Genomic DNA, 25,507 nt, shown 5'->3' with positions numbered 1-25,507 from the left:
ATCCTTTTTTAGCTGATTGCATACAAAACTAGCCTTTTATTTCATTCTTTTTATGTGTTAGATGTCATAATTTAGCTCTTCTTACATATATGGTGTATTTGTTGACAAATTATAGTAGCTTTAGTTATTTTTAATATTCTTGTCCTTTAAAATTTATGCTATAGTTAACTGATTAACAAACCATCCTATTACAGAATAAGAGTTTTCTAAAACTGCATGTATATTTACCATTCCAAGATTGTTGTATATTTTTTGTGTGTTTTCATGCATACATGTTTTCAATTAGTACCTTTTTATTTCATCTCAAAGAAATCCTTTTAACATTTTTTTTGAAAGGAAGGTCTACTGGTAATGAACTTCTTCAGCTTTTATTTGTTTGTGAAGGTCTTTATTTCTTCTTCATTTTTGAAGGTTAACATTTCCAGGTAGAGTATTCTTGGCTGGCAAAGTTTTCTTTTAGCACTTTAAATATATAATTTCTCTCTCTTCTGGCACGTAGGTTTCTGATGAGAAATCCACAGATAGCCTAATGGCGCTCCTTGGAATTTTACAATACTTTTATTTCTGGTTGCTTTTAGGATTCTCTCCTTTTTGACAGTTTCAATATAATGTGTCTTGGAAAATATTATTTTGAATTGAGATAATGGGCTAATCTATTAGCTTCTTTTTGTGTTGTGGTATTTTATCCTCACCCAAGGATATTTTTTTCAATGAATTTTAGAGAGAGTGAAAGGGAGGGAGGGAGGAGAGAAAGAGAGAAATATCGATGTGAGAAAGACATCAACTGGTTGCCTCCTGCATGCAACCCAAACGGGGCCCTGGATCAAACCTGCAACCGAGGTATATGCCCTTACCCAGGAATTGAACCCACAACCCTTTGGTCCATGGAACAAAGTTCGAACCACTGACCAAACCAGGAAGGGATCCATTAGCTTCTTGAACTTGGATGTTTAAATCCCTCCCTAAGATTGGTAAGTTCTCAGCTATTACTTTAAAATATAAATGTTCTGCTCCTTTTTTTTCTCTCTTTTCCTGGAACTCCAATAATTCTGATATTTGCTTACTTGCAGATGTCCAATACATTACATAGACTTTTTTCTCTCTTTTTTATTCTTCTGCTTTTTGTTGTTTTTCTCTGATGACTGGATTCTTTCAAAGGTTCTATCCTTTAGATAATTTATTCTATCTTCCTTTTGGTTTATTCTGATGATGATGCTGTGTATTGCATTTTTCATTTTATTTATTGAATTCCTCAGGTCCAGAATTTATTTTCTTATAATTGGTTCTTTATTATGATTTTGACCTTTTAGTTAAATTTATTTTGTTCATATATTCTTTTCCCAATTTTGTTTCACTGTCTATTTTGTAGCTCATTGGGTTATCTCAAAACAGATAATTTAAATTTTTTAGTGGGTCAATCACAGAATTCTGTCTTTAAGATTGTTTACTAGAAGATTATTGAGATTTTTTTAATGATGTCATGTTTCCTTAATTTTTCCCCCATTCACATTATTTTCTTATAATGCTTAGATTTGGCAGTAATACAGAGAAATAGAAACTCTTATACAACACTGTTGCATATATACATGAAAACAACTATTTTGGAGAACAACTTGGAAATATATAAGAAAGTAAAAAATGTGCAGGTTTTATTATTTTATGCTTCTATTTTTAGTTATAAATCCTAGTGAAATACTTATTCCTAATAAGAAAGATGTATATACATGAATGTTATAGTATTATTCATCATAGCCACAACAATAAGATTTAAGTTACAAACCACAGTAGGTTGATTAATAAAAAATGAGGTATATTCATTCAATGGTTTACTATAGAGCAGTTAAAATGGAAAAAAATTGAGCTACAGGTACCAAACTTGGTAAATATCAAGGCATAATGACCAAAATAACCGACACATTGCAGAAGAATAGGTGAGCATAACACATTTATATACAATTTTAAATATGTAAAGTTATGCTATACCTTTTTATAGAATTCGTGCATAGGTGGGGTCCCTCGGGTGGCCTGTGGAGATCAGGCCCCAGCTTGTGCTCCCAGCCTCGCAGCCCCAGCTTGTGCCCCCAGCCTTGCAGCCCCACAGCCCCGCCTGGCACCCCACCTTGGCCGGTGCTGCCCCCTCACCTGCTCCACCACCCTGCCTGCGGAGTGATCGATTGGGGCCGAGCCCCCCACCCGGCTCCCTCATTACCTGGGAGCTGGCTGGTGGCTCCGCCCCCTGCCGCCACAACTGGTCACCATCTCCTGGGCAATCAATGGGGAGATTGGGCCCCCACTGGAACCTGACTTGGCCTGGCGCTGCCCGCTCACCTGCTACACCATCCTGCTGTGGTCCCACTCTCATCAGGGCCCATCGGGGTTGGCAACACCTCACCTGTTGCCCACTGTCAGTGCCATGTCGCTGACGCCCTCCATGTTCTGCAGAGCCTTCTGGTGATCAGTGCACGTCATAAAGAGCATTCAAACACCCAGTCGAACTCTGGTCAAAAGACAGCCCAAGGTTATAAATTTGCATATTAGGCTTTTATTATATAAGATACTAGTGGCCCGGTGCATGAAATTCGTACATGGAGGGGGCAGTTCCCTCAGCCCAGCCTGTACCCTTTCCAATTGGGGACATCCCTCTCACAATCTGGGACCACTGGCTCCTAACTGCTCACCACCTGCCTGCCTGATCACCCCTAACTGCCTCTGCCTGTCTCATCACCCTTAACTGCCCTCCCTTGCTGGCCTGATCTCGCCCCCAACTGCCCTCTCCTGCTGGCCTGATCTCACCCTCAACTGCCCTCCTCTGCTGGCCAATTTGGTTCTAATTGGTCAGTTTCTATGCCATTCAGTGTCAAAAGCTCCACCTCCTAGGCAGCTATTGGCTTCTCACTGTTGACCCAGATTTGGTTCTAATTGGTCAGTTTCTATGCCAGTGAATGTCAAAAGCTCCGCCTCCTAGGCAGCCATTGGCTCCTCACAGTTGACTCAGATTTGGTTCTGATAGGTCAGTTTCTATGCCAGTCAGCATCAAAAGCTCTGTCTTCTAGGCAGCCACTGCCTACTCACAGTTGACCCAGATTTGGTTCTGATTAGCCAGTTTCTATGCCAGTCAGCGTCTCTGAGCCTATCAACAGGGCCTGATCAGAAAGGCAGGGCTCATCAGCAGCCCTGGTGGAGGCTCCAAGAGAAATGGAGGCAGGGCTGCTGGCCAGGCTCTGAGGGAAAGAGAGAGGCAAGTGCTGATCAAAAGCTGCCTCAGACACTACAGATCAGCCCCTGCTTCTCTCTTCAGGTCTCTTTCCTAGCCTGATTCAAAGCCCCCTCAGCAGTCATTGCTGGGTCACCAGGCCTGCAGCATCAGTAGTCAATGCTGGGTGGCCATGGCAACCCAGCGCTGACTTCTGGATGGTCTGCCTTTGGTTGTGATCAGTCGTTACACCCTGGCTCTTTATTATAGAGATATAGGAAGTTAAAACTGTTTACCATGTATAAAAATAAACATAAAATTTAAAATAACAGTTACTTCTGTGGTAAAAGTAGGAAAAGGAAAAAGAAAGGGTACACAGACATAGAATTTATCTAATGTCTTATTTACTTATTTAAAGCAACACAAACTGTTAAGGTCTTATGAAGCTGAATGTAAGGTGGAGTCATAAATGTTCATAGAGTATCAGTGTTTTTCAATTTGTGGTGTTATAACCAAATTGTGGTTATGAAATCACTTTAAAAACTTGCAACTAAGATAAACAAGATTGATGAGCCTCAAACCAGGTTTCCCAAGAAACAAAGAGAGAGGAACCAAATAAACAAAATCAGAAATGAAAGATGCGAAATAACAACAGACCCCACAGAAATACAAAGAATTGTAAAAAAAATACTATTAACAACTCTATTACAATAAACTAGACAACCCAGATGAAATGGACATATTTCTAGAAAAATACAACCTTCCAACATTCAATAGGAAGAATCTAAAAATCTCAATAGGCTGATAACTATGGAGGAAATTGAAGCAGTCATCAAAAAGCTTTAAGCAAAGAAAAGCCCAGGGTCAGATAGCTTTACAGGGGATTTTAACCAAACATTCAAGGAAGAACTAAAACCTATCCTCCTCAGACTATTCCAAAAAAATTTAAGAGGAAGGAATACTTCCAAGCTCATTCTATGAAGCCAGAATTACCCTAATACCAAAACCAGACAAAGACAACAAAATGAAAGAGAATTACAGGCCAATATCCCTCATGAACATAGATGCCAAAATCCTCAACAAAATCCTAGCAAATCGGATCCAGCATTACATCAGAAAGATCATACACCATGTCCAAGTAGGATTTATCCTGGGGATGCAAGGTTGGTACAATATCCACAAATCAATAAATGTGATACATCACATAAACAAATTGAGAGATAAAAATCTCATAGTCATATCAATTGATGCAGAAAAAGCATTTGACAAAATCCAATACCCTTTCTTGATAAAAAACCCTCAGCAAAATGGGAATAGAGGAGTCATACCTCAACATAATAAAAGCCTTATATGACAAACTTACAGCCAACATCATACTCACTGGGCAAAAACTAAAAACATTTCAACTAAGAACAGGAAAGAGACAGGGATGCCCACTTTCACCACTCCTGTTTGACATAGTACTGGAAGTGCTAGCCATAGCAACTAGACAAGAAGAAGAAATAAAAGGTATCCAAATTGGAAAAGAAGACATAAAACTGTCATTATTCACAGATGATATGATATTGTACATAGAAAACCTTAAAGACTCCATCAAAAATTATTAGACTTAATAAATGAATTCAGCAATGTAGCAGGATACAAAATTAATGCCAAGAAATCTATGCCATGTTTATATACCAATAGTGAACTTATAGAAAGAGAGATTTTTAAAAAATCACATTTACCATCGCACCAATAAAATTAAGATACCTAGGAATAAACTTAACTAAGGAGGTAAAAGACCTGTCCTTGAAAAACAACAGGAGCCTGAAAAAAGAGATAAAGGAAGACATAAACAGATAGAAGAACATACCATGTTCATGGATTGGTAGAATCAACATTAAAATGTCCATACTACCCAAAGCAATCTATAGATTCAAGTCCCCATTAAAGTACCAATGGCATATTTCACAGACCTAGAGCAAACTCTCCAAAATTCATCTGGAATAAAAAAAGACCCTGAATAACTGCAGCAATCCTGAGAAAGAAGAACAAAGTAGGAGGGATCTCAATACCAGATATCAAGCTGTATTACAAAGCCACTGTGCTCAAAACTGCCTGGTACTGTCACAAGAACAGACATATAGATCAATAGAATAGAATAGAGAACCCAGAAATTGACCCAAACCACTATGCTCAATTAATATTTGACAAAGAACGCAAGAATATACAATGGAGTCAAGACTGTCTCTTCAATAAATGGTGTTGGAAAAAATGGACAGATACATGCAAAAAAAATGAAACTAGACCACCACCTTACACCATACAAAAAAATATACCAAAATGGGTAAAGGATTTAAATGTAAAATTGGAAACCATAAAAATCTTAGAAGAATTCACAGGCAGCAAAATCTCAGACATATGACAAAGCAATATCTTCATTGATACATCTCCTAGGGCAATGGAAACTAAAGAGAAAATAAAGAAATTACACTACATCAAAATAAAAAGCTTCTGTACAGCAAAAGAAATCATCAACAAAACAACAAGAAAGCCCACTGCATGGGAGAACATATTTGCCAATGTTATTACTGATAAAGGTTTAAAAAAAGACCAAAAAAAACAAAACAAAAAAAAACTTGTAACTGATATTTTTTAAAAGAATAGAATATGGTAGAACAAAATATAAAATAGTGTAAATGCTATATGTCTAATTAGTTAGTGTTTTGTGGATAGTTTGCTTCAGCTATTTATGTATGTCCATGAATGTGGCATAAATTTTTTTCTTACTCTTGCATTATGAGTAAAACTGTTTTTGAAGGAACCATATTATATTATTATGTACCATTTTATCTGTTGGAAGTATTACATAATTCTCATTTTCCTCCATTGACAACTCTTACCCCACCCTCACCCTCACCCCCACCCCAAGTCTTCACCTCCCTATCGTCTGTGTCTATGAGTTATGCATATACACATGTGAGTTCATTGGTTGATTTCTTCCCTCCCCACCCCAACCGTGCCCTGCTTGTATTTTTCTAGGAATATGCAGATTTGGTCATGGTTGTCCAGTGTTTTAGAATTGAGCTGTTGATAGTATTTTATTTTGTCATGCTCCTTTGTATCTCTGTGGAGTAATTTGTTATTTTACCTCTTTATTTGTGTTTTTATTTATTTGGGTCCTCTGCATTTGTTTCTTGGTGAGTCTGGTAAGAGGTTCATCAATCTTGTTTATTATTTCAAAGAACCAGCTCTTCTTTTTATTAATCTTTTTTTTGTCTCTATGTCATTTATTTCCACTCTGATCTTTATTATATCTCTACTTCTGGTCACTTTGGGCTTTTCTTGTTGCCGTTGTTCTAATTCTTCAAGTTGTAGAGTTAGATAATTTATTACAAATTTTTCTTGTTTTCTGAGATAAGCCTGTAGTGCTATGACCTTCCTCTCAGGATTGCTTTCACTCTGTCCATAGATTTTTGACTGTTGTATTTTCATTGTGATTTGTTTCCAGGATGTGTTTTATTTCTTTTTTGATACTTTGGTAACCGATTCATTGCTTAATAGCATGCTATGTACCCTCTATGTGTTTGATAGTTTTTTATCATTTTTATTGCAGCTGATTTCTAATTTTTTGCCATTGTGATCTGAGAATACGCTTGATATGATTTCAGTCTTCTTGAATTTGGATATACTTTGTCTGTGACCCAATATGTGGCCTGTTTTTGAAAATGTCCCATGTGCACTTGAGAAGAATGTATATGCCATAACTTTTGGTGAAATGTTGTGAAGGTATAAATTAGTTCCATCTGATCTAGTGAGTCATTTAGAATTGCAGTTTCCTTGTTGATTTTTTTCTCTAGAAGATTTATCCAATGATGTCAATGGGGTATCAAAGTCCCCTACTATGATTATATTGCTGTTGATCTCGCCCTTGATCTTTTCCAGAAGTTTTTATTTATTTGGATGCTCCTGTATTGGGTGCATATATGTTTACCACAGTTATAACATCTTGTTGTATCAATTGCTTTAGTATTATGAAGTGGCTTTCCTTATCTCTTCTTAAGTATTGCTACCCCAACTTTTTTATTGCCGTTTATTTAAAGACATTTTTTTTTATTTTATTTTATTTTATTTTATTTTATTTTATTTTATTTTATTTTATTTTAATTTTATTGTTTAAAGTATTACAAATAGTAGTACATATGTCTCCTTTTTTTCCCCATTGACATTCCCTCGGCCTCCCCTACCCCTCAGCACATGCCTTTATCCCCCCACCCCAGTGTCTTGTGTCCATTGGTTATTCCTTTATGTGTGCACACAAGCCCTTTGATTGATCTTTTACCCTACCGCACACTCCCCAGCCTTCCCACTATAATTTGACAGTCTGTTCGATGCTTCTCTACCTCTATATCTATCTTTTTGTTCATCAGGTTATAATGTTCATTATTATCCATAAATGAGTGAGATCATTTGGTATTTTTCTTTCACCACCTGGCTTATTTCACTTAGCATAATGCTCTCCAGTTCCAGCCATGCTGCTGCAAATGGTAAGAAATCCTTTTTTATAGCAGGGTAGTATTCCATTGTGTAGATGTACCATAGTTTTCTAGTCCACTCATCTGCTGATGGGCATTTAGGCTATTTCCAAATCTTAGCTATTGTGAATTGTGCTGCTATGAACATAGAAGTGAATATGTCCTTTCTGATTGGTGTTTCTGTTTTCTTGGGATATATTCCTAGAAGTGCTATTACTGGGTCAAATGACAGTTCCTTTTTTAAATTTTTGAGAAAATGCCATACTGTTTTCCACAATGGCTGCACCTGTCTGCATTCCCACCAACAGTGAAGGAGGGTTCCTTTTTCTCCGCATACCCTCCAGCACTTGTCATTTGTTGACTTGTTGATGAAAGCCATTCTGACAGGTGTGAGGTGGTACCTCATTGTTGTTTTGATTTGCATCTCTCAGATGATTAGTGACTTTGAGCATGTTTTCATGTGTCTCTTGGCATTCTGAATGTCCTCTTTCGAAAAGTGTCTATTTATGTCCTTTGCCCATTTTTTGATTGGGTTGTTTATCTTCCTTTTGTTAAGTTGTATGAGTTCCCTGTAAATGTTGGAGATTAAACCCTTATCGGAGATAACATTGGCAAATATGTTCTCCCATGCAGTGGGATTTCTTGTTGTTTTGTTGATGGTCTCTTTTGCTGTGCAGAAGCTTTTTATTTTGATGTAGTCCCATTTGTTTATTTTCTCCATAGTCTCTCTTGCCTTAGGATCTGCGTCTGTAAAGATATTGCTATGACATATGTCTGCAATTTTGCTGGCTATGGAGTCTTGTAGGATATTTATGGTTTCCTGTCTTACAGTCAAGTTCTTTAGAAAATTTGAGTTTGTTTTTGTGTATGGTGTAGGTTGGTGGTCTAGTTTCTTCCTTTTTTTATTATTTTTTTTTGCATGTAACTAACCAAATTTTCCATCAACATTTATTAAAGAGGCTGTTTTGACTCCATTGCATGCTCTTGCCTCCTTTGTCAAATATTGAGTATAATGGCTTGGGTCAATTTCTGGATCCTTTATTCTATTTCATTGGTCTATATGCCTGTTCTTGTGCCAGTACCAGGCAGTTTTGACAACCGTGGCTTGGTAATATAATTTGATGTCTGATATTGTAATCCCTCCATCTTTGTTCTTCTTTCTCAGGACACCTGTGGCTATTCAGCGTCTTTTTTTCATTCCAGATGAATTTTTGGAGAGATTGTTCTAGATCAGGGGTCCTCAAACTATGGCCCATGGGCCACATGTGTCCTAATGAGGACATTTATCTGGCCCGCGGGTGTTTTTGCCACTGCTGCCTGTCCTGCTTAGCAGCCGACTTAGCGGTGTGCATAGGAATTTGTTCATAGTTGTTGTTTTTTTTTTAAACTATAGTCTGGCCCTCCAATGGTCTGAGGGACAGTGAACTGTCACCCTGTTTAAAAAGTTTGAGGACCCCTGTTCTAGATCTTTGCAATATGCCATTGGTATTTTAATAGGTATTGCATTGAATCTATAGATTGCTGTAGGTAGTATGGGCATTTTAATGATGTTAATTCTACCAATCCATGAACATGGTATGTTCTTCCATTTGTTTGTCTTCCTCGCTCTCTTTTTTCAATGTCCTGAAGTTTTCCAAGTACAGGTCTTTTATGTCCTTAGTTAAGTTTATTCCTAGGTATCTTAATTTCTTTGATGCAATGGTAAATAGGATTGTTTTCTTCATTTCTTTTTCTGTGAGTTCATTATTGGTGTACAAAAAGGCCATAGATTTCTGGGTGTTAATTTTGTATCCTGTTACATTGCCAAATTCATTTGTTAGATTTAGTAGTTTTTTTGATGGAGTCTTTAGGGTTTTCTATGTATAGTATCATGTAATCTGCAAATATGGACAGTTTTAGTTCTTCTTTTCCAATTTGGATGCCTTTTTTTTCTTCTTCTTGTCTGGGTGGCTAGGACTTCTAGTACTATGTCAAACAGGAGTGGTGAAAGTGGGCATCCTTGTCTTGTTCCTGTTCTTACGGGAAATGAGTTTAGTTTTTGGACATTGAGTATGATGTTGGCTGTAGGTTTGCCATATAGGGCTTTTATTATGTTGAGGTATGATCCTTCTAGTCTCACTTTGCTGAGAGTTTTTATCACGAAAGGCTGTTGGATTTTGTCAAATTCTTTTTCTGCATCGATTGATATGATTATGTGATTTTTGTCTATCAGTTTGTTTATGTGATGTATCACATTTATTGATTTGTGGCTATTGTACCAGCCTTGCATCCCTGGAATAAATCCCACTTGGTCATGGTGTATGATCTTTCTAATATATTGCTGAATCCGATTTGCGAAAATTTTGTTGAGAATTTTAGCATCTATGTTCATCAAGGATATAGGCCTGTAGTTCTCTTTTTTTGTGGTGTCTTTATCTGCTTTTTGGATTAGGGTAATGCTGACTTCATAGAAAGAACTTGGAAGTATGCCTACCTCTTAAATTTTTTGGAATAGTCTAAGGAGGATAGGTTTTAGTTTTTCTTTGAATACTTGGTAGAACTCCCCTGTAAATCCATCCGGTCCAAGGCTTTTGTTTGCTGGAAGAGTTTTGATTCCTATTTCAATTTCTTCAGTAGTTATTAGCCTATTCAGGTTATTTTATTCTTCTTGATTGAGTTTTGGGAGCTTTTGTTTTTCCAAGAATATGTCCATTTCATCTAGGTTGTCCATTTTGTTGGAAGAGAGTTGTTCATAGTATTTTTTCGTAATTGTTTGTATTTCTGTGAGATCCGTTTTTATTTCTCCTCTTTCATTTCTTATTTTGTTTATTTTGGTCCTCTCTCTTTGCATCTTGTTGAGCCTGGCTAGAGATTCTTCAATCTTGTTTATCGTTTCAAAGAACCAGATCTTGGTTTTTGTTGATATTTTGTGTTGTTTTTGTGGTCTCTATTTCATTTATCTCCACTCTGATCTTTATTATTTCCTTCCTTCTGATTATGCTAGGCTATTCTTTTTGCTCTCTTTCTAACTCTTTGAGTTGTAAGGTTAGGTAATTTATTACCATTGTTTCTTGTTTTTTTGTTTTGTTTTTTGCGGTAGGCTTGTAGAGCTATGAACTTCCCTCTCAAGACTGCTTTCATTGTGTCCCATAGATTTTGGATTGTTGCATTTTCATTGTTGTTTGTTGCCATGAAGTTTTTTATTTCTTATTACATTTATCCGGTAACCCAGTCATTGTTTAATATCATGCTGTTTAGTTTCTAGGTGTTTGATTTTTTTACTTGTTTTTGTTGTAGTTGATTTCTAGTTTTATGCCATGGTGATCTGAGAAGACGCTTCATGTGATTTCTTTCTTCTTGAATTTGAAGAGACATTACCTGTGTCCCAATATGTGGTCTATCTTTGAAAATGACCCATGTGTACTTGCGAAGAATATATATTTTGTCGCTTTGGGGTGAAATGTTCTGAAGATGTCAATTATTTTCATCTGATCTAGTGAGTCATTTAAGATTGATGTTTCTTTGCTGACTTTTTGTTTAGAGGATTTGTTCAGTGGTGCTAGTGGGGTATTAAAGTCCCCTACTATGACTGTATTACTGTCAATCTCTCCCTTGATAGCCTCCAGAAGATTTTTTTATGTATTTGGGTGTTCCTGTATTGGGTCTGTATATGTTTACCAGACATTTCTTTTTGTTGTATTGCTCCATTTAGTATTATGAAGTGGCCTTCCTTATCTCTTATTATGTACTTCACTTTGAGATCTAATTTGTCAGATAAAAGTATTACTACCCCATCTTTTTTTTTTTTTTTTCATTTTCGTTCCCCTGAAAAACCTTTTTCCATCCCTTCACCATCAGTCTGTGTGAGTCTCTTTTTCTGAGGTGTATTTCCTGTAGATAGCAGATATATGGATCATGTTTTCTTTTCTTTTTTTTTTTAAAAAAATATATTTTATTGATTTTTTACAGAGAGAAAGAGAGAGAGATAGAGAGTTAGAAACATGGATGAGAGAGAAACATCGATTGGTTGCCTCCTGCATGCCCCTTACTGGAGATGTGCCTGCAACCAAGGTACATGCCCTTGACCGGAATCAAACCCGGGACTCTTCAGTCTGAAGGCCAACGCTCTATCCACTGAGCCAAACCAGCTAGGGCTGGATCATGTTTTCTTATCCACTCAGCTACCCTATGTATTTTGATTGGGGCATTTAATCAATTTACATATGAAGTTATTATTGATAGATACTTGTTTGTCGCCATTTTTATTCTTTACCCCTGTGTTCCTTCTTTGCTTCCTATTTCTTGTTTTTACAGCAGACCCTTTAGCATTTCTTGCATTGCTGGTTTTGTGGTAATAAACTCCTTTAGTCCTTTTTTTCTGTGAAGCTCCTTATTTCCCCCTCTGTTTTGATTGATAGCCTTGCTGGTTACAGTATTCTTGGATTCAGACTCTTTATTTGCATGACTTTGTATATTTCATTCCATTCCCTTCTGGCCTGATGTGATTCTGTTGAGAAATCAGTTATAATTAGCATAACAAATTAATACCCATATTATAAAGAACTATGAAAAAACAATGGTAAAAAGGGATAGCCAAGGTGATGCAACTCATTGTGGGGTCCGGGAGCCCATGGAAGGGTGGTGTGTGACTCTGTGACTCATTGTGGGGTATCTCAGAGCCCGAAGCTGAGGTAGTGTGACTTTGGCTGGGGTGCTGTGCACTCTGTGAATCACTGTGTGGTCCCAGAGCCTCCGTTTGGGGGTCGGTGGTCCCAGACTCTGCAGCTAAGGTAGTGCAACTCTGGCTGAGGTAGCATGCACTCTTCAAATTACTACACAGGCCAGAGTGGTGTTCAAGGCCAGTCTGGGTGGTGGTGAGTCTGTGTTCCTAGCCTTGGCTGCTCTCCCCTTCAAGGTGAAGTGGTTTCTGTGCCAGAGCCCTGCTGCCTGGACAGTGCCCGTGGTGGTAACAGGGGCTCTCTGTCCAGGAGTGCCTTATCTGCCAGCCCTAAAGACTTCTATGAGATCTAATTGTCCCTCATTCATACCCACACACACCCACCATGCACATCTGCACACTCCTCTCTCACTCCCTTGCTCACTCACACTCTCTCCATCACTTCTGTCCTGTTGGCTGCCATGTTTTCTCTCTGTTTCCTTAATTTTTTTATGTGTCTCAGAGTTTTGTGTTGATTTTGAATTTGAAGTAGTGCTCATCACCTCCAGTCTTTACTTCTTGCCTTCAATTGGGAGACACTTTACTTTGATCCTGCTTATTTCTGGGGCTTTCACCAATCTTATATAAATACTAGAGGCCCAGTGCATGCAATTCATGCACAGGGGGAGGGAGTGTCCCTCAGATTAGCCTGCACCCTCTCCAATCGGGGACCCCTTGAGGGATGTCCAACTGCCCGTTTAGGCCCGATCCGGGATCTGGCCTAAATGGGCAGTTGGAATCCCTCTCACAATCCAGGATTGCTGGCTCCCGAGCTCTTGCCTGCCTGCCTGCCTGATTGCCCCTAACCACTTCTACCTGCCAGCCTGATCACCCCCTAACCACTCCTCTGCCAGCCTGAGCGATGCCTAACTGCTCCCCTGCCAGCCCAATTGCCCCTAACTGCCCTCCCCTGCTGGCCTGGTTTCCCCTAACTGCCCTCCCCTGCTGGCCCGTTCACCCCTAATTGCCCTCCCCTGCAGGCCTAGTCACCCCCAACTGCCCTCCTCTGCCAGCCTGGTCACCCCTAACTGCCCTCCCCTGCAGACCTGATTGCCCCCAACTGCCCTCCTTTGCAGGCCTGGTCCCTCCCAACTGCCCTCCCCTGCTTGCCTGATTGCCCACAACTGCCCTCCCCTGCCGGCCATCTTGTGGTGGCCATCTTGTGTCCACATGGGGGCGGCCATCTTGTGTGTTGGAGTTATAGTCAATTTGCATATTACCTCTTTATTATATAGGATACTTGTCTCATGTGTCTTTCTCTCTTATCACAGAATTCCTAAGCTTGAATGTCTTTTCTTGATCTCAAAATTTATCAGGCTGGATTCTGGAAATCTCTTATTTCCATGATAGTGACACTTCAGCTCAAGTTTGTGGTTTCCCCTTGACCACAGATCATAGCCTATTTTCTGCACATGCTTCCTATTTACTAGAGCTTGCTCTTGTCACTGTATTTGTGAGCATGTGTTAGGAGCTGGCTCTAGTGTGAGAAGAGGTGTCAGTTTAACACTTGGAACATTGGGAGTGCCCACATTTTAGGTGGGTTGGACCGTCCAGTGAAGATTCCCAGTGGCCCTTGGGTAAGAGCTTCCTGCTAGAGCCATTTTCTGCTTATAATTGAAAATTTTAAGCCGTTTGTACTTAATGTAATTACTATATCAAATCACTTACTTCTGCCATTTTACAATTTTTTCTCCATGTCTTATACCTTTATTTTGTTTCTTAAATTCTTCTTTATAGACTTACTTTGTAATTGATTTTTTTCCTAGTGTCCCTAGCACTGTGCCTTGTCAGAAGGTGTTATGGAAAATTTCTGTGCCTACAAATGCTTTGGAATAAAGCCTTCTGGGAAGCTACCCTTCCCTGGTTATGCTCCAATTTTGATAGGTTTTGCACTGTTCTTTGAGGGATTTGCCAGACATGTTGAGGCTTACAACCACAATATTTTTAGAACAAGGTTCAGATTGTTCCCTCTGGCACTAGCAACATATCTTTATTACCACAAAGCAGATGATTCTTACCCAAGTCTTTCCCTCATTGTTATAAGTTCTACTGGGTTCAAACCTACTCAAAAGTTAGTTCTGATCACTTTTGCAACCTCGTTAGTTGATTTTATGGGGGGACATAACCCCAGCGTTGGTGACTCTGCTATTTGCACTATCCCTTTTTACCATTGTTTTTTCATAGTTCTTTATAATATGGGTATTAATTTGTTATGCTAATTGTAACTATTTTTCTAGTTTGTTGTTTTATAACCAGAACCAATGTTCCACTGCCTGCTGCCATGAAAACCAAACTCCTGAGACATATGCTGGCGAAAAGGGGAAGAGCTTTATTTTAATGCTGGCATCTTGAAAAGATGGGGACTCTTTTGCAAAGCCCATCTTAGCATTTCAGTGCAGGCAGGGATTTTATGGGGAGAGAGAGGGAAAGCCGAACAAAGAGATCAGGATGAGGGGCTATGGACATGCAGACAGTGTCCTTGCTGGTCCTGATTGTTAATGTCAGCATACTGGCACTGGTCAGTATTGGCCAAATTTCTGAAGTTGAGCTATTTGTGTTAACCAAAATCATGGTCAAGGCCATTTCTTCATTCTCTCTCTTTTTATAAAATTAATAATTTTTAATGTTGACATTATTGCAGGTGTCCCCCTTTTTCCCACCCTTTGCCCAACTCCACCCACTCCCACCTCCCCCTACCCTGGCCTTCACCAAACTATTGTTCATGTCCATGGTGTTTGTATATATATATATATATATATATATATATATATATATATATATATATGTCTGTTAGTACATTTTATTCTAATTCAGTTTCATGATTAGTCAGAGTATTATAAAGTCTTTATTCCTTGTTAGCTTTTGTTTTAATTTTTGTTTATGGAGTGTTCTTTATTATATTTATGCTCTTTATGTGTGTTTTTTATGTCACTAACTTATAGTTTAAAATTGGAAGAGGCCTAATAAATCTTCAGAAGATCAAAAGAACTCAGTAATATGTTTTCCTTTACCTTTCTGCAGCCCACTGTGTCAGAAATCAAAACTGGTTACCTTTCTATCATCATGGATCCTGAAGAGATGCCCCTTGACCAACAGTGTGACAGGCTTCCTTATGATGACACTAAATGGGAATTCCCTAGGGACAGGTTACAATTAGGTAAGAAAAAAAATCTCTGTTATGTCACCCTTCCACATTTCTTTCACCATAGAGCTACAAAATCACTGAGTATAAAGCCCAAGAAAAAACAATGGCTTGAAATCCAGGATGTACTTAAACCTAAATAAAGTAAGATGTGTTTCAAAGATGGCAATGTGAAGAACAAAATAAAAAATTAGGGGAGCAGAATGACATTGCATACATAGCATGCAACTGGGATACTTTAGATGTCCAAACTGGGTGACCTTAGCCAAGGCAAGTCACCTAACTTTTCTGAGCCCCTTTCTTCCATTATAAAAGGAAAACATTAATAATTATAGGTGTCTAATTTATATTCTGTTGCTACTCGGAGCATGTAGTAAGGTAACATTTAGGAATGTGTTTTACAAATTTTGAACACCTCAAAAATTGAAGGTATTGGTTTATAATGGAGTCTTTTTAAAGGAAATTGACTTGGGATCCAGAGTCCTTTCAATAAGAAATATAATGAATGCCCACAGAATTGTACCAAATATTCCAGTAACTAATATGCTTCCTAATGAGGTAGATGACCAGGAGTCTTGACTAAAACCTTATTAATAGGTTTGTGTTAGCAACTTCACCTAAAGAACTTGTTTGTGTCTATAGACTATCATAAATCTGTTCCAACCCACATTATCCTTACTGTCAATGGCTGGCATGGGGTGGCCCTTTATTCACTTATTCCACACATATTTATTGGTTACCTACCATATCTTAAGCATCATTCCAGGTGGATGTGGAGATAGCCATGAATAAAACAGACTTCACAGAGCTCATATTCTATGGGGAGAAATAATAAATATTCCAGCATAATATTATCTAGGCATAGTGTTACAAAGGGTAATAAGGCAAGTTCAAGTAATGTAGAGTAACAACATTGCTTTTTTCACATGGGGTGGTCTAGAAAGGCCTCCCAGATAATGCTGACTCGGCAATTATGTTGCCCTTGTAAAAGCAACCAACTTTTCCATTTTCTCTGGGGTCTTTCAGTAGCTATTACTCATTTTCATTTCTTGCTTCCTCAGGCAAAATTCTTGGTCATGGCGCCTATGGTAAAGTGGTAGAGGCTTGTGCCTTTGGCATTGACAGAGCTTCAACTTGCAAAACAGTGGCAGTGAAAATGCTGAAAGGTAATATTTATATTCCTTTGGAGGCCATTGGAAGACATTTTAAGGATACTTGTGGTGTGGTGGAAAACTGGACTGTAAAAGATACAGAATTAAAGTAGTGGAGGGAGGTAACTACAACTCCACCTTCATTTGACCAATATTTGTCATGGAAAACTCAGCTATGGACATGAGCCAATCATCATAGAACCTTGTGTGTCAGCCAATTTGTTCTTCTTCTGGGTTCAACCACATAAATACAGAAGTAAAAACCCAAGGTTTTTAGTTGTTGGTAAGGCCAATATGAGTTAGCAGTGGTATTTGGCCACCAGAATTCCTACATGGTCTTTCACTGCATCAGTAGAAGTAAATGATATAGAAATGTAAATGATGTTTCAATAAATTTCCAACTGGATTCTGCATTGGTTGGGCTACATAAGCTTGTAGTGTAGTTCCTATTTTGAATAGATAAATTTGTGTATGTTTAAACACCCTAATATGATACAATACATATCCTGACTCCACACAGAAAAATGCTTAAATCAAACTTGGCCAGTTCACCAATTACCTCTTCCAAGATAGTAATGCAGAGATAATTTATCACAAAAGAAGTAGCTATCGAAAAATATCCTTTTCAAAATTTAAAAGTAGAAAAGTAGTTAAAGCTGTTAGTACATAAATCTCAACATCTAGGCAGGCTAGTGCACATGAATATATTATTATTCCATTTATAATATTGTTTTGAAAGCACAAAAACTAATCATTGTGTTATGGATATTTCTGCCAGGATTCTTTAGCATTAAACAGGATCTCCTATACTCCTTCAGCCTCTCCCAGGAGAAACAATTCTTTTGTGCATTACTGTGTTTGTTTCAAGCAGATTGTGCAACTTCCAGTGAGTTTAAGGCTTTGATGTCAGAATTGAAGATCCTCATTCACATTGGTCACCACCTCAATGTGGTTAACTTGCTAGGTGCCTGCACCAAACCTGGAGGTAAGGCGTCTTCCATACCTGGCCAGAACATCCCTCTAAGGGTCAGAGCACTCAAACACAAGCTGTGACCTAATTTAGACAGGCTTCAATGTACTGTATGTGAGGTCTTCTAACAGAGATTCCTTGCAATGCATGGGATTTCCAGAACCCATGTTCTTTGACCCCTGTTCCTAGAAATACTGTACAATATATAAAGAGATTGAATATATCTCTAAAATTCTTGCCAGCTTGGACATCCAATGGAATCTTTGACACATTATTTGAAGAGAAAACATTTGAGTGCTAAGGAGGTATGAAAACATATTCAGGGAAGGGGATTCCATAGACCAGTGGTCGGCAAACTGCGGCTCGCAAGCCACATGTGGCTGTTTAGCCCCTTGAGTGTGACTCTTCCACAAAATACTATGTGCAGGCATGCACACACAGTGCAATTGAAACTTCGTGGCCCATGTGCAGAAGTCGGTTTTCGGCTCTCAAAATAAATTTCAATCGTTGTACTGTTGATATTTGGCTCTGTTGACTAATGAGTTTGCCAACCACTGCCACAGACCATCTTTTGATACCTATCTTAGCTTTCACCTTCTTAGGTTAGCACCATAGCCTGAGAAGGAGTTTCTTCCACTTAGTCAATAAGATCTACAACCCCTGTCTGTTTACAGATTTGAAGTCATTCTCTCAACTACACCAAAAGCCATTTGGTTGTTCCTCTATTACTGTGCTACTGAAAAGTTGTCTCTTTCAGCTAATTTTATTTTAAACATTTTATGAGCCCTTCTGATTTTGTCTGAGGCACTAAGCCAGGGGTTTGGAGAGTGTAGTTGGGCCATGGTGCTGCGCAACTACATATAACATATGATAGTGTGGAGGATAGAAACAGGAGCTCCAGTTACTAAATGGATGAACTATCCAGCTAGTTGGGTATTCCTTTGCCTTCATCATTGGACTGTTAGCTGCATGTGGTCAAGTGCTCTGTCATACCCATTTCTATGTCATTCGTATTAGCCAGCCTACAGAACACCACAGTAAAGTCCATTGTGGTTTATTGGCCTTACTTCCCCCCTTCTGCCAAATCTTCCCTCAGCCAACTCTCAGCCAGCCAGCTGTTTCTGGGATAAATCACTATTGTATTCAGCACAAGTATTCAGTCAACTGGTTTATACCTAGAGAAATCCTATGTGAGTCAACAGGTTACCAGGACAAGGCCAGCCTAAGAATTGGCTAACCTTCATATTTCTGGAAAGATGACTATGGTCATTACTTTTGGTAGGTCCTTTGATGGTCATTGTAGAATTCTGCAAATATGGAAATCTGGCCAACTTTCTGAGAGGGAAGAGAGGAGATTTTATTGCTTCCAAGGTAGGTTTCCCCAACTGAACTGTACAATCTATTTTTATTTTTAATACTATCTGAAATTTTCTAATTATAAAAAGAGAGAGAAGAGTGGAAAAGCAGAGGCAAAAAGACTACTGGTCAGGGGAGGTAGGGCGTGCATTTATATATCTAATACAGCCTTGAACTCAATGATCTCTTCAGTATTCTTCTGACATTTGCTGAAATTATGTCATTGGTTAGTGTCACCCTCAGTTTAAAATATGACATCCAGAGTAGTTATATTGCCCAATTCCCATCATGCCTTTATTCTTTCATAGACATCAACTTGAGCTCTCTGATATTTCATGAAGCTCTGGGAGCTTCATGAAGCACCTAGGCTGGCTCTGGGAAAAAGAATTTTTAAAAAATTAAATGTTAGCATGACAATATTTCAAGTGTACAATTATAAGGACCTTTCATTTGGGTAATTTCCAGCCCTGAGGAAATGGTCACAGGCATATGTCACCAACATGTCAATATTCCCCTCTTCTCGCTTTTCTACTCTCTGTAGATGGACATACTGCACTGACCTTTTCTCTGGGGAAAGGTCAGCTGCCTCTATTTCTCAAAGTACTGCAAAGCACTGTGCCATTCACTGCTTTATTTAGAAAAATACCTGACTTTTTTTTATGAATTCAGAAAAGAGCCCCCAGAATCCAGGGTGTCATGTGACTTGGTATTCTGAATCCAGATAGCAATTTGCTAACTCAAACCACAAGTTCTTCCTCTACTCTAATTTTAGCAAAAGTACAAGGAGTAATGGTAATTAATTAACAAGAGAGCGTGTCTTCTTTTTATGACATATAATCAATTTTAAGCACAGAGCTCAGGCACTTTTGGGGTACCACATGCCACCAAATATACTGGCCCCATGAAAGCCTGCTGTCTTGTTGGGCAAGGAAACTTCTTCAACAGCCATATCTAGGATGTTTCCTCTCAGCAGGGATGAGTCAACTGACATTATAGAGCATGGAACAGAACTCTATATTAGTAGTCAGCATTCTCAGCTTCTGCCAAGATTTTCTTTCTGAGCAATATCCTTACACCTCTTTAGACCTCAGTTTTCCTAATGGAAACAAAGGGTAGGATAGAATTGATAATTTTTAAGTCTTTTTCAGCTCTGAGGATCTATTTAAACTCTCAGGTCCTACTCAATCTGGATAAAAAGGTGAAGATTTCTCATGATTCTGACTGCAAGCCCACCCAGCTGATTAACCACCGTCTAGAGAGTGTGACTAGCACAGGAAGTTCCACCAGCTCTGGTTTCATTGAGGACAAGAGCTATAGTGAATCTGACGAGGAGGAAGAAAGTAGCCGCCACCTTCTGGGGGTCACAATAACCCACCAAATAGGTATGTGGGGTCATTTTCTGACTAACACTCAAGGCTATTAGAGGTTTGAGGATAGGGTTTGGTTGGGAGAGTGAGGCCACTTCCCAGAAAGGTTATACCAGGGGTTGAGGGAGGTGATCCAGAAAACCATGTCTTCCTCTGTAACTGTTGATATGCAGCTTGGAGGACATTTGTTTCTGAACTCAACTTGCACTTCTGTCAGCAAACAGAAGTAGTTTACAATGACAGTCTCCAACACTGGTATATACCTTTTCAGTTTCCAAAGCACTTTCCAATAAATTATTTCCTTGAGCTTTATAACTTTCCTGTGAGATAAATAGGTATGCTTATCTCCATTTGGCAAAGGAGAAAACTGACACTCAGCATAGGGATAATATAAATTATACTTAACATATACTGCCTGATAGTCAAAATATTTAACAGATGTGTAAGGTATTGACAAATGGCTGTTGCTATGTAAACATTTTACAGATATTAAAATATTTAACAAATATTGGCACAGTTAATGAGCAATCAGAATAGATTCCTGATATAGCTCTGGAACAGGATCTTGGGGTATCTGGATCATGGTAAAATCTGGGCAGGGATATGATAATTGCAGTAGAAAGGGCACTTGGAGAGCTTGTAAGAATAACTATTCACCAATAAATATAGAACATTTTTTTACATATTTTTTCTTTATTGATTAAGGTATTATATATGTGTCCTTATCCCCCATAGCCCCCCATCCCCCACTCATGCCCTCATGCCCCTGTTGTCTGTGTCCATTGGTGAGGCTTATATAAGCAAGTATTATAGGTGTACCAGTGTGTACCATCTCAATATTGATCTGGCTCAGCTAACTAAGAGTAGGCTCAGGTAGCCCACTTCTTTCCATGTTACCCTATACACCTGGTTTGGACTGACAGGTGAAAGCATTCACTTTGAGTTACACTTGTCTTATTCTGCCTGACACTGGCATCCACTGGTGCCCCTGATACTTCTGGTTCTGTTCCTCTTATTTTACTTTTGGTCACAAATAAACTGTGTCTGGATTCAATGCATGATGGGCCATATACTGTCCTGAGAATGAGAAGATTGGGATTTTATTACTGGCTCTACCACTGATAGAATTTGTAACCTTGGATAAGTTATATCTCCTCTCTAGGCTTTACTTTCTCTATTTGTAAAATTACAGTAGATACCTGGACTAGAGTCTTTGTAAAGGCCTTTATAATCCTAATATATTGCTGGTAGAACATCAGAAAGAGCAGAAGGAATTTCTGAACTTTGCATCTATTAACCTAAATTGGGGGAAAGTGATCTAGCAAAGAGTGTGATATATAGTGACTAAGCATTGTGATTTTAAAAACTCAGACCTGTTCTGGCCATGAATTATGGGAATTTCCTAAAACTTTCCAAATTTTGGCATCCCATATATATCTTCCAGATTATCTCTTGCACCCAGAATTGGCAACAAAATCTGGAAAAATCATATATTCAATTTTTTTGGGGGGGAGAATAGTCAAGGTATGAGCTGTTAAATACCTGAAGATGATCTTATAGATTCTTTTCATTCAGAAGAGTATATGCCCATCATTTAGAAAAACACAGGAGGTCATAGTAGAGTAAGGTCAGTCAAGGTCCTGTTGTCAAAAATTTTGGCCTCCATTTTGCAACCTTTTATGGAAGGCAGGTCTTTCTTCCTATCTCTTCCCTACTGCTGCTTCTACAGACTTATGGAGAAGTTTTCAACCTCTGGACTTTTTCTCCAACCTTCTTTCATTTCTCTAGATTCAAATAATCTTTACAAGCACCCCCTCACCTTGGAGGACCTGATCTGCTATAGCTTCCAAGTGGCCAAGGGCATGGAGTTCCTTGCTTCCAGAAAAGTGAGTGTTTATTCTTCCTTTTCTTTCATTTTTACTGTTTATGGAGGTAGGGGAGGTAGATTTCCATGATACCAGTATCCATAATAGCTTGTTTGTCTTCATTTTTTGAATTGTTCTTTAATTCATATATTTTCAGACAGCTACTCATCTGCCTACCTACAGTTGTTAGGGACTTACTTTGCAAACTCCAATGTGAGAGATGGCTGGAATATTTCATTCCAGTAGTGTAGGTTATTATATATTGGAATAAACATTTTCAGCAAATGTCTGTTGATTGTTTATTATGTTATCTATATTAACAGCTGGAGATACAGACATTAAAGATACTAATTCTTTTTCCTAAGAATCCACTGATATAGACAGATACTATATATAACAAAATAGGTTGGATCCTATGAGAGAAGTATAAAATAAGTGCTTTGTGACTATATGGAAGGAAGTCTAGAGAATTTATTGTCTTTTCAGAGGACTTTGTATTTAAGCAATATCATGACAACTTGAAAACAAGGAAATTTTCTATAGTTCTCAAGACTAGAGCATAGGATGCATGGAGGTGTGGGGATGAGGAACTGTAGCTAAACAGAGAGCTTGACATTGATTATGAAAAACTTTGAACATCATACAAAGAAATTTGAACTTTGATGGTTTCCAATAACCACAAAATAAAATATTTTAAGTAGAAGCAGGTTTATGTTTAAGGAATTGGACTTTAGGACTAGAGTGGACCATTGAGTAGTTCATGGGGCTAGACTGGAGGCACAGATAACAGTTAGGACACCATTGCAGTGGTCCAAATGAAGGAAAGGAAGGGTCTCTGTGACCCATGTTACTAGCAGTAGAATGCATTGGAAAGAATAGATTTATGTTCTAGGGCAGTGGTCAGCAAACTCATTAGTCAACAGAGCCAAATATCAACAGTACAACGATTGAAATTTCTTTTGAGAGCCAAATTTTTTAAACTTAAGCTTCTTCTAACGCCACTTGTTCAAAATAGACTTGCCCAGGCCGTGGTATTTTGTGGAATAGCCTCACTCAAGGAGCTAAAGAGCTGAACGTGGCTCGTGAGCCACAGCTTGCCGACCACGGTTCTAGGGTTCATAGGACAAAACATATTAGTGGTAGCCAAATGGGAGGAACCATTCCATGTAATGGAGATTCTGCCCACCCAGCCAGATTTCAGAACAGACCAACTCATCAGTCTCTCAGTAAATTTTAGCTTAATCACATTTTCTCAGGCTGAGCACTTCTAAGACACTTTCCTGTTCTGAATGTTCATTCCTTTTCCCTCCATACTTAGTACCCAGCCTTTCTCCTTGCTGAGAATCAGTAAACTTGCACCATCCTAGGGCCTAGCAATTATCTGAGCCACATTTGTCTCTTTTCTTTAGTGCATTCATCGGGACTTGGCGGCTCGGAACATCCTTCTGGCTGATAATAACATTGTGAAGATCTGTGATTTTGGTTTGGCCAGAGACATCTACAAAGACCCCGACTATGTCTGGAAAGGAGATGTAAGTGCAAGGTTCACTGGCACAATGCCCTATGCTCAGGCTCTTGAGCTCTGTTGGTGTTATGGATGTTATTTTCATGGCTCTCTCCCATTTTGATTTTCTAGGCAAGACTCCCCCTTAAGTGGATGGCACCTGAAGCCATTTTTGACAAGGTTTATACTACTCAGAGTGATGTGTGGTCATTTGGCGTCTTGCTGTGGGAAATATTCTCTCTGGGTAAGTGTATCTCTTTATGGCCAATCCCTCACCATTCCAAGTCAACACTGACTATAAGTTAAGACCTTAAAAGACCTTGGTCTGTGGATACAATGGAATCAGATAGAAAATCATTGTGACCAAAAACCAACAAAAACTGTCTCATTCTTTTACTGATTGATCAAATTTACTGAACAAATATTTTTTGAGGACCTATTATGTGCCAGGCATTCTAAGTGCTGTGGATTCAGTGGTAAACAAGATAGATGGTACCCCTGCCACCATGGAGCTTGTATTCTAGTCAGAATAGACTGACCAGAAATAATTACTAAATAATATATGGAAAATTTTTTTCAAGTTTACAAAAACTTTAATAGTACAAATTATCCAGATTGCAGATTATCAAAAGATCAACTCAATAAAATCCACATTTAAAAAAAGGACAAGCATAAAACAATCCAAAAACAATGAAAGGAGGAAAACAACATAAAGGAAATTCATCAACAAATCTCTGAAACATAAAACTGGAGACAGATGGAAATAAGATGCTTATACAACGCACTCATCCACTTTTGCCTCATCTGTTCCGGGGCTTGATTCCTGATCACATTTCTTATCCTTATCATGTAGCCGGCCATTTTCTTGACCCTTGAAATTTTGGTTTTCTTTTTCAACTGATGATCTGGTCTCCTCATCCTCCTTATTTTTCAATGTGGGGAACATCAATTCCTTGTCCTGACTACTTTGTTTTCTTTTTGAGAATGGACTTTAATCTCCATTAGCCTTTTTATACCTGTTATTATTTGAACTATTATGATCAGGATTTTTAGAGCACATTTTCTTCTTACCCTTAGAAATTTCTGTGTGAACTCTTACTTTCTTTTTTTTTTTCTTTGTTCATTTAGGTATTACATATGTGTCCTTATCCCCCCTTACCCCCCCCCACTCATGCCCTCACCCCGCTGGTGTCCATTGCTTAGGCTTATATGCATGGATATAAGTCCTTTGGTTGATCTCGCCCCCTTACCCCCACCCTCCCCTACCTTCCCTCTGAGGTTTGACAGTCTGATTGATGCTTCTCTGTCTCTGGATCTGTTTTTGTTCGTCAGTTTATGTGTTGTTGTTTTTATTGTCTAAAGTTTTACATATGTCTCTTTTTTCCCCAATTGAACCCCTCCCCCATCCCTTCCCAGCCCGGGCAAGCCCCCACTGCCCCAGTGTCTGTGTCTATTGGTTATGCTAATATGCATGCATATAAGTCCTTTGGTTGCTCTCTAACACCCCTCCCCTATCATTTGTCTTTAGATCGATCTATTCTTGTTCATCAAATAATGTTTATCATTATATCCCACATATGAGTGACATCATGTGATATTTATCTGTCTCTGACTGGCTTATTTCACTTAGCATAATGCTCTCCAGTCCATCCATGCTGTTGCAAATAGTAAAAGTTCCTTCTTTTTAACAGCAGCATAGTATTCCATTGTGTAGATGTACCACCGTTTTTTTATCCATTCATCTGC

The 25,507-nt window shown here is 38.5% G+C and overlaps 1 protein-coding gene across 1 annotated transcript in view; it reads left to right on the top strand.

Annotated features, from left to right (window-relative positions):
- Positions 1-25,507, top strand: part of LOC114229025 (vascular endothelial growth factor receptor kdr-like) — a 677,074-nt gene that overhangs the window by 386,635 nt on the left and 264,932 nt on the right. The window contains exons 17-24 of the mRNA XM_054714449.1: positions 15,428-15,563; positions 16,610-16,714; positions 17,571-17,684; positions 18,952-19,040; positions 20,200-20,407; positions 22,181-22,278; positions 23,667-23,789; positions 23,894-24,005. Coding sequence (XP_054570424.1) covers positions 15,428-15,563; positions 16,610-16,714; positions 17,571-17,684; positions 18,952-19,040; positions 20,200-20,407; positions 22,181-22,278; positions 23,667-23,789; positions 23,894-24,005 — 985 coding nt within the window. The remainder of the gene's footprint in view (positions 1-15,427; positions 15,564-16,609; positions 16,715-17,570; positions 17,685-18,951; positions 19,041-20,199; positions 20,408-22,180; positions 22,279-23,666; positions 23,790-23,893; positions 24,006-25,507) is intronic.

This window comes from Eptesicus fuscus, chromosome 1 (genome assembly GCF_027574615.1).
Source record: "Eptesicus fuscus isolate TK198812 chromosome 1, DD_ASM_mEF_20220401, whole genome shotgun sequence".
Lineage (NCBI taxonomy): Eukaryota > Metazoa > Chordata > Mammalia > Chiroptera > Vespertilionidae > Eptesicus > Eptesicus fuscus.
This window is presented reverse-complemented; position numbering and strand designations above follow the sequence as displayed.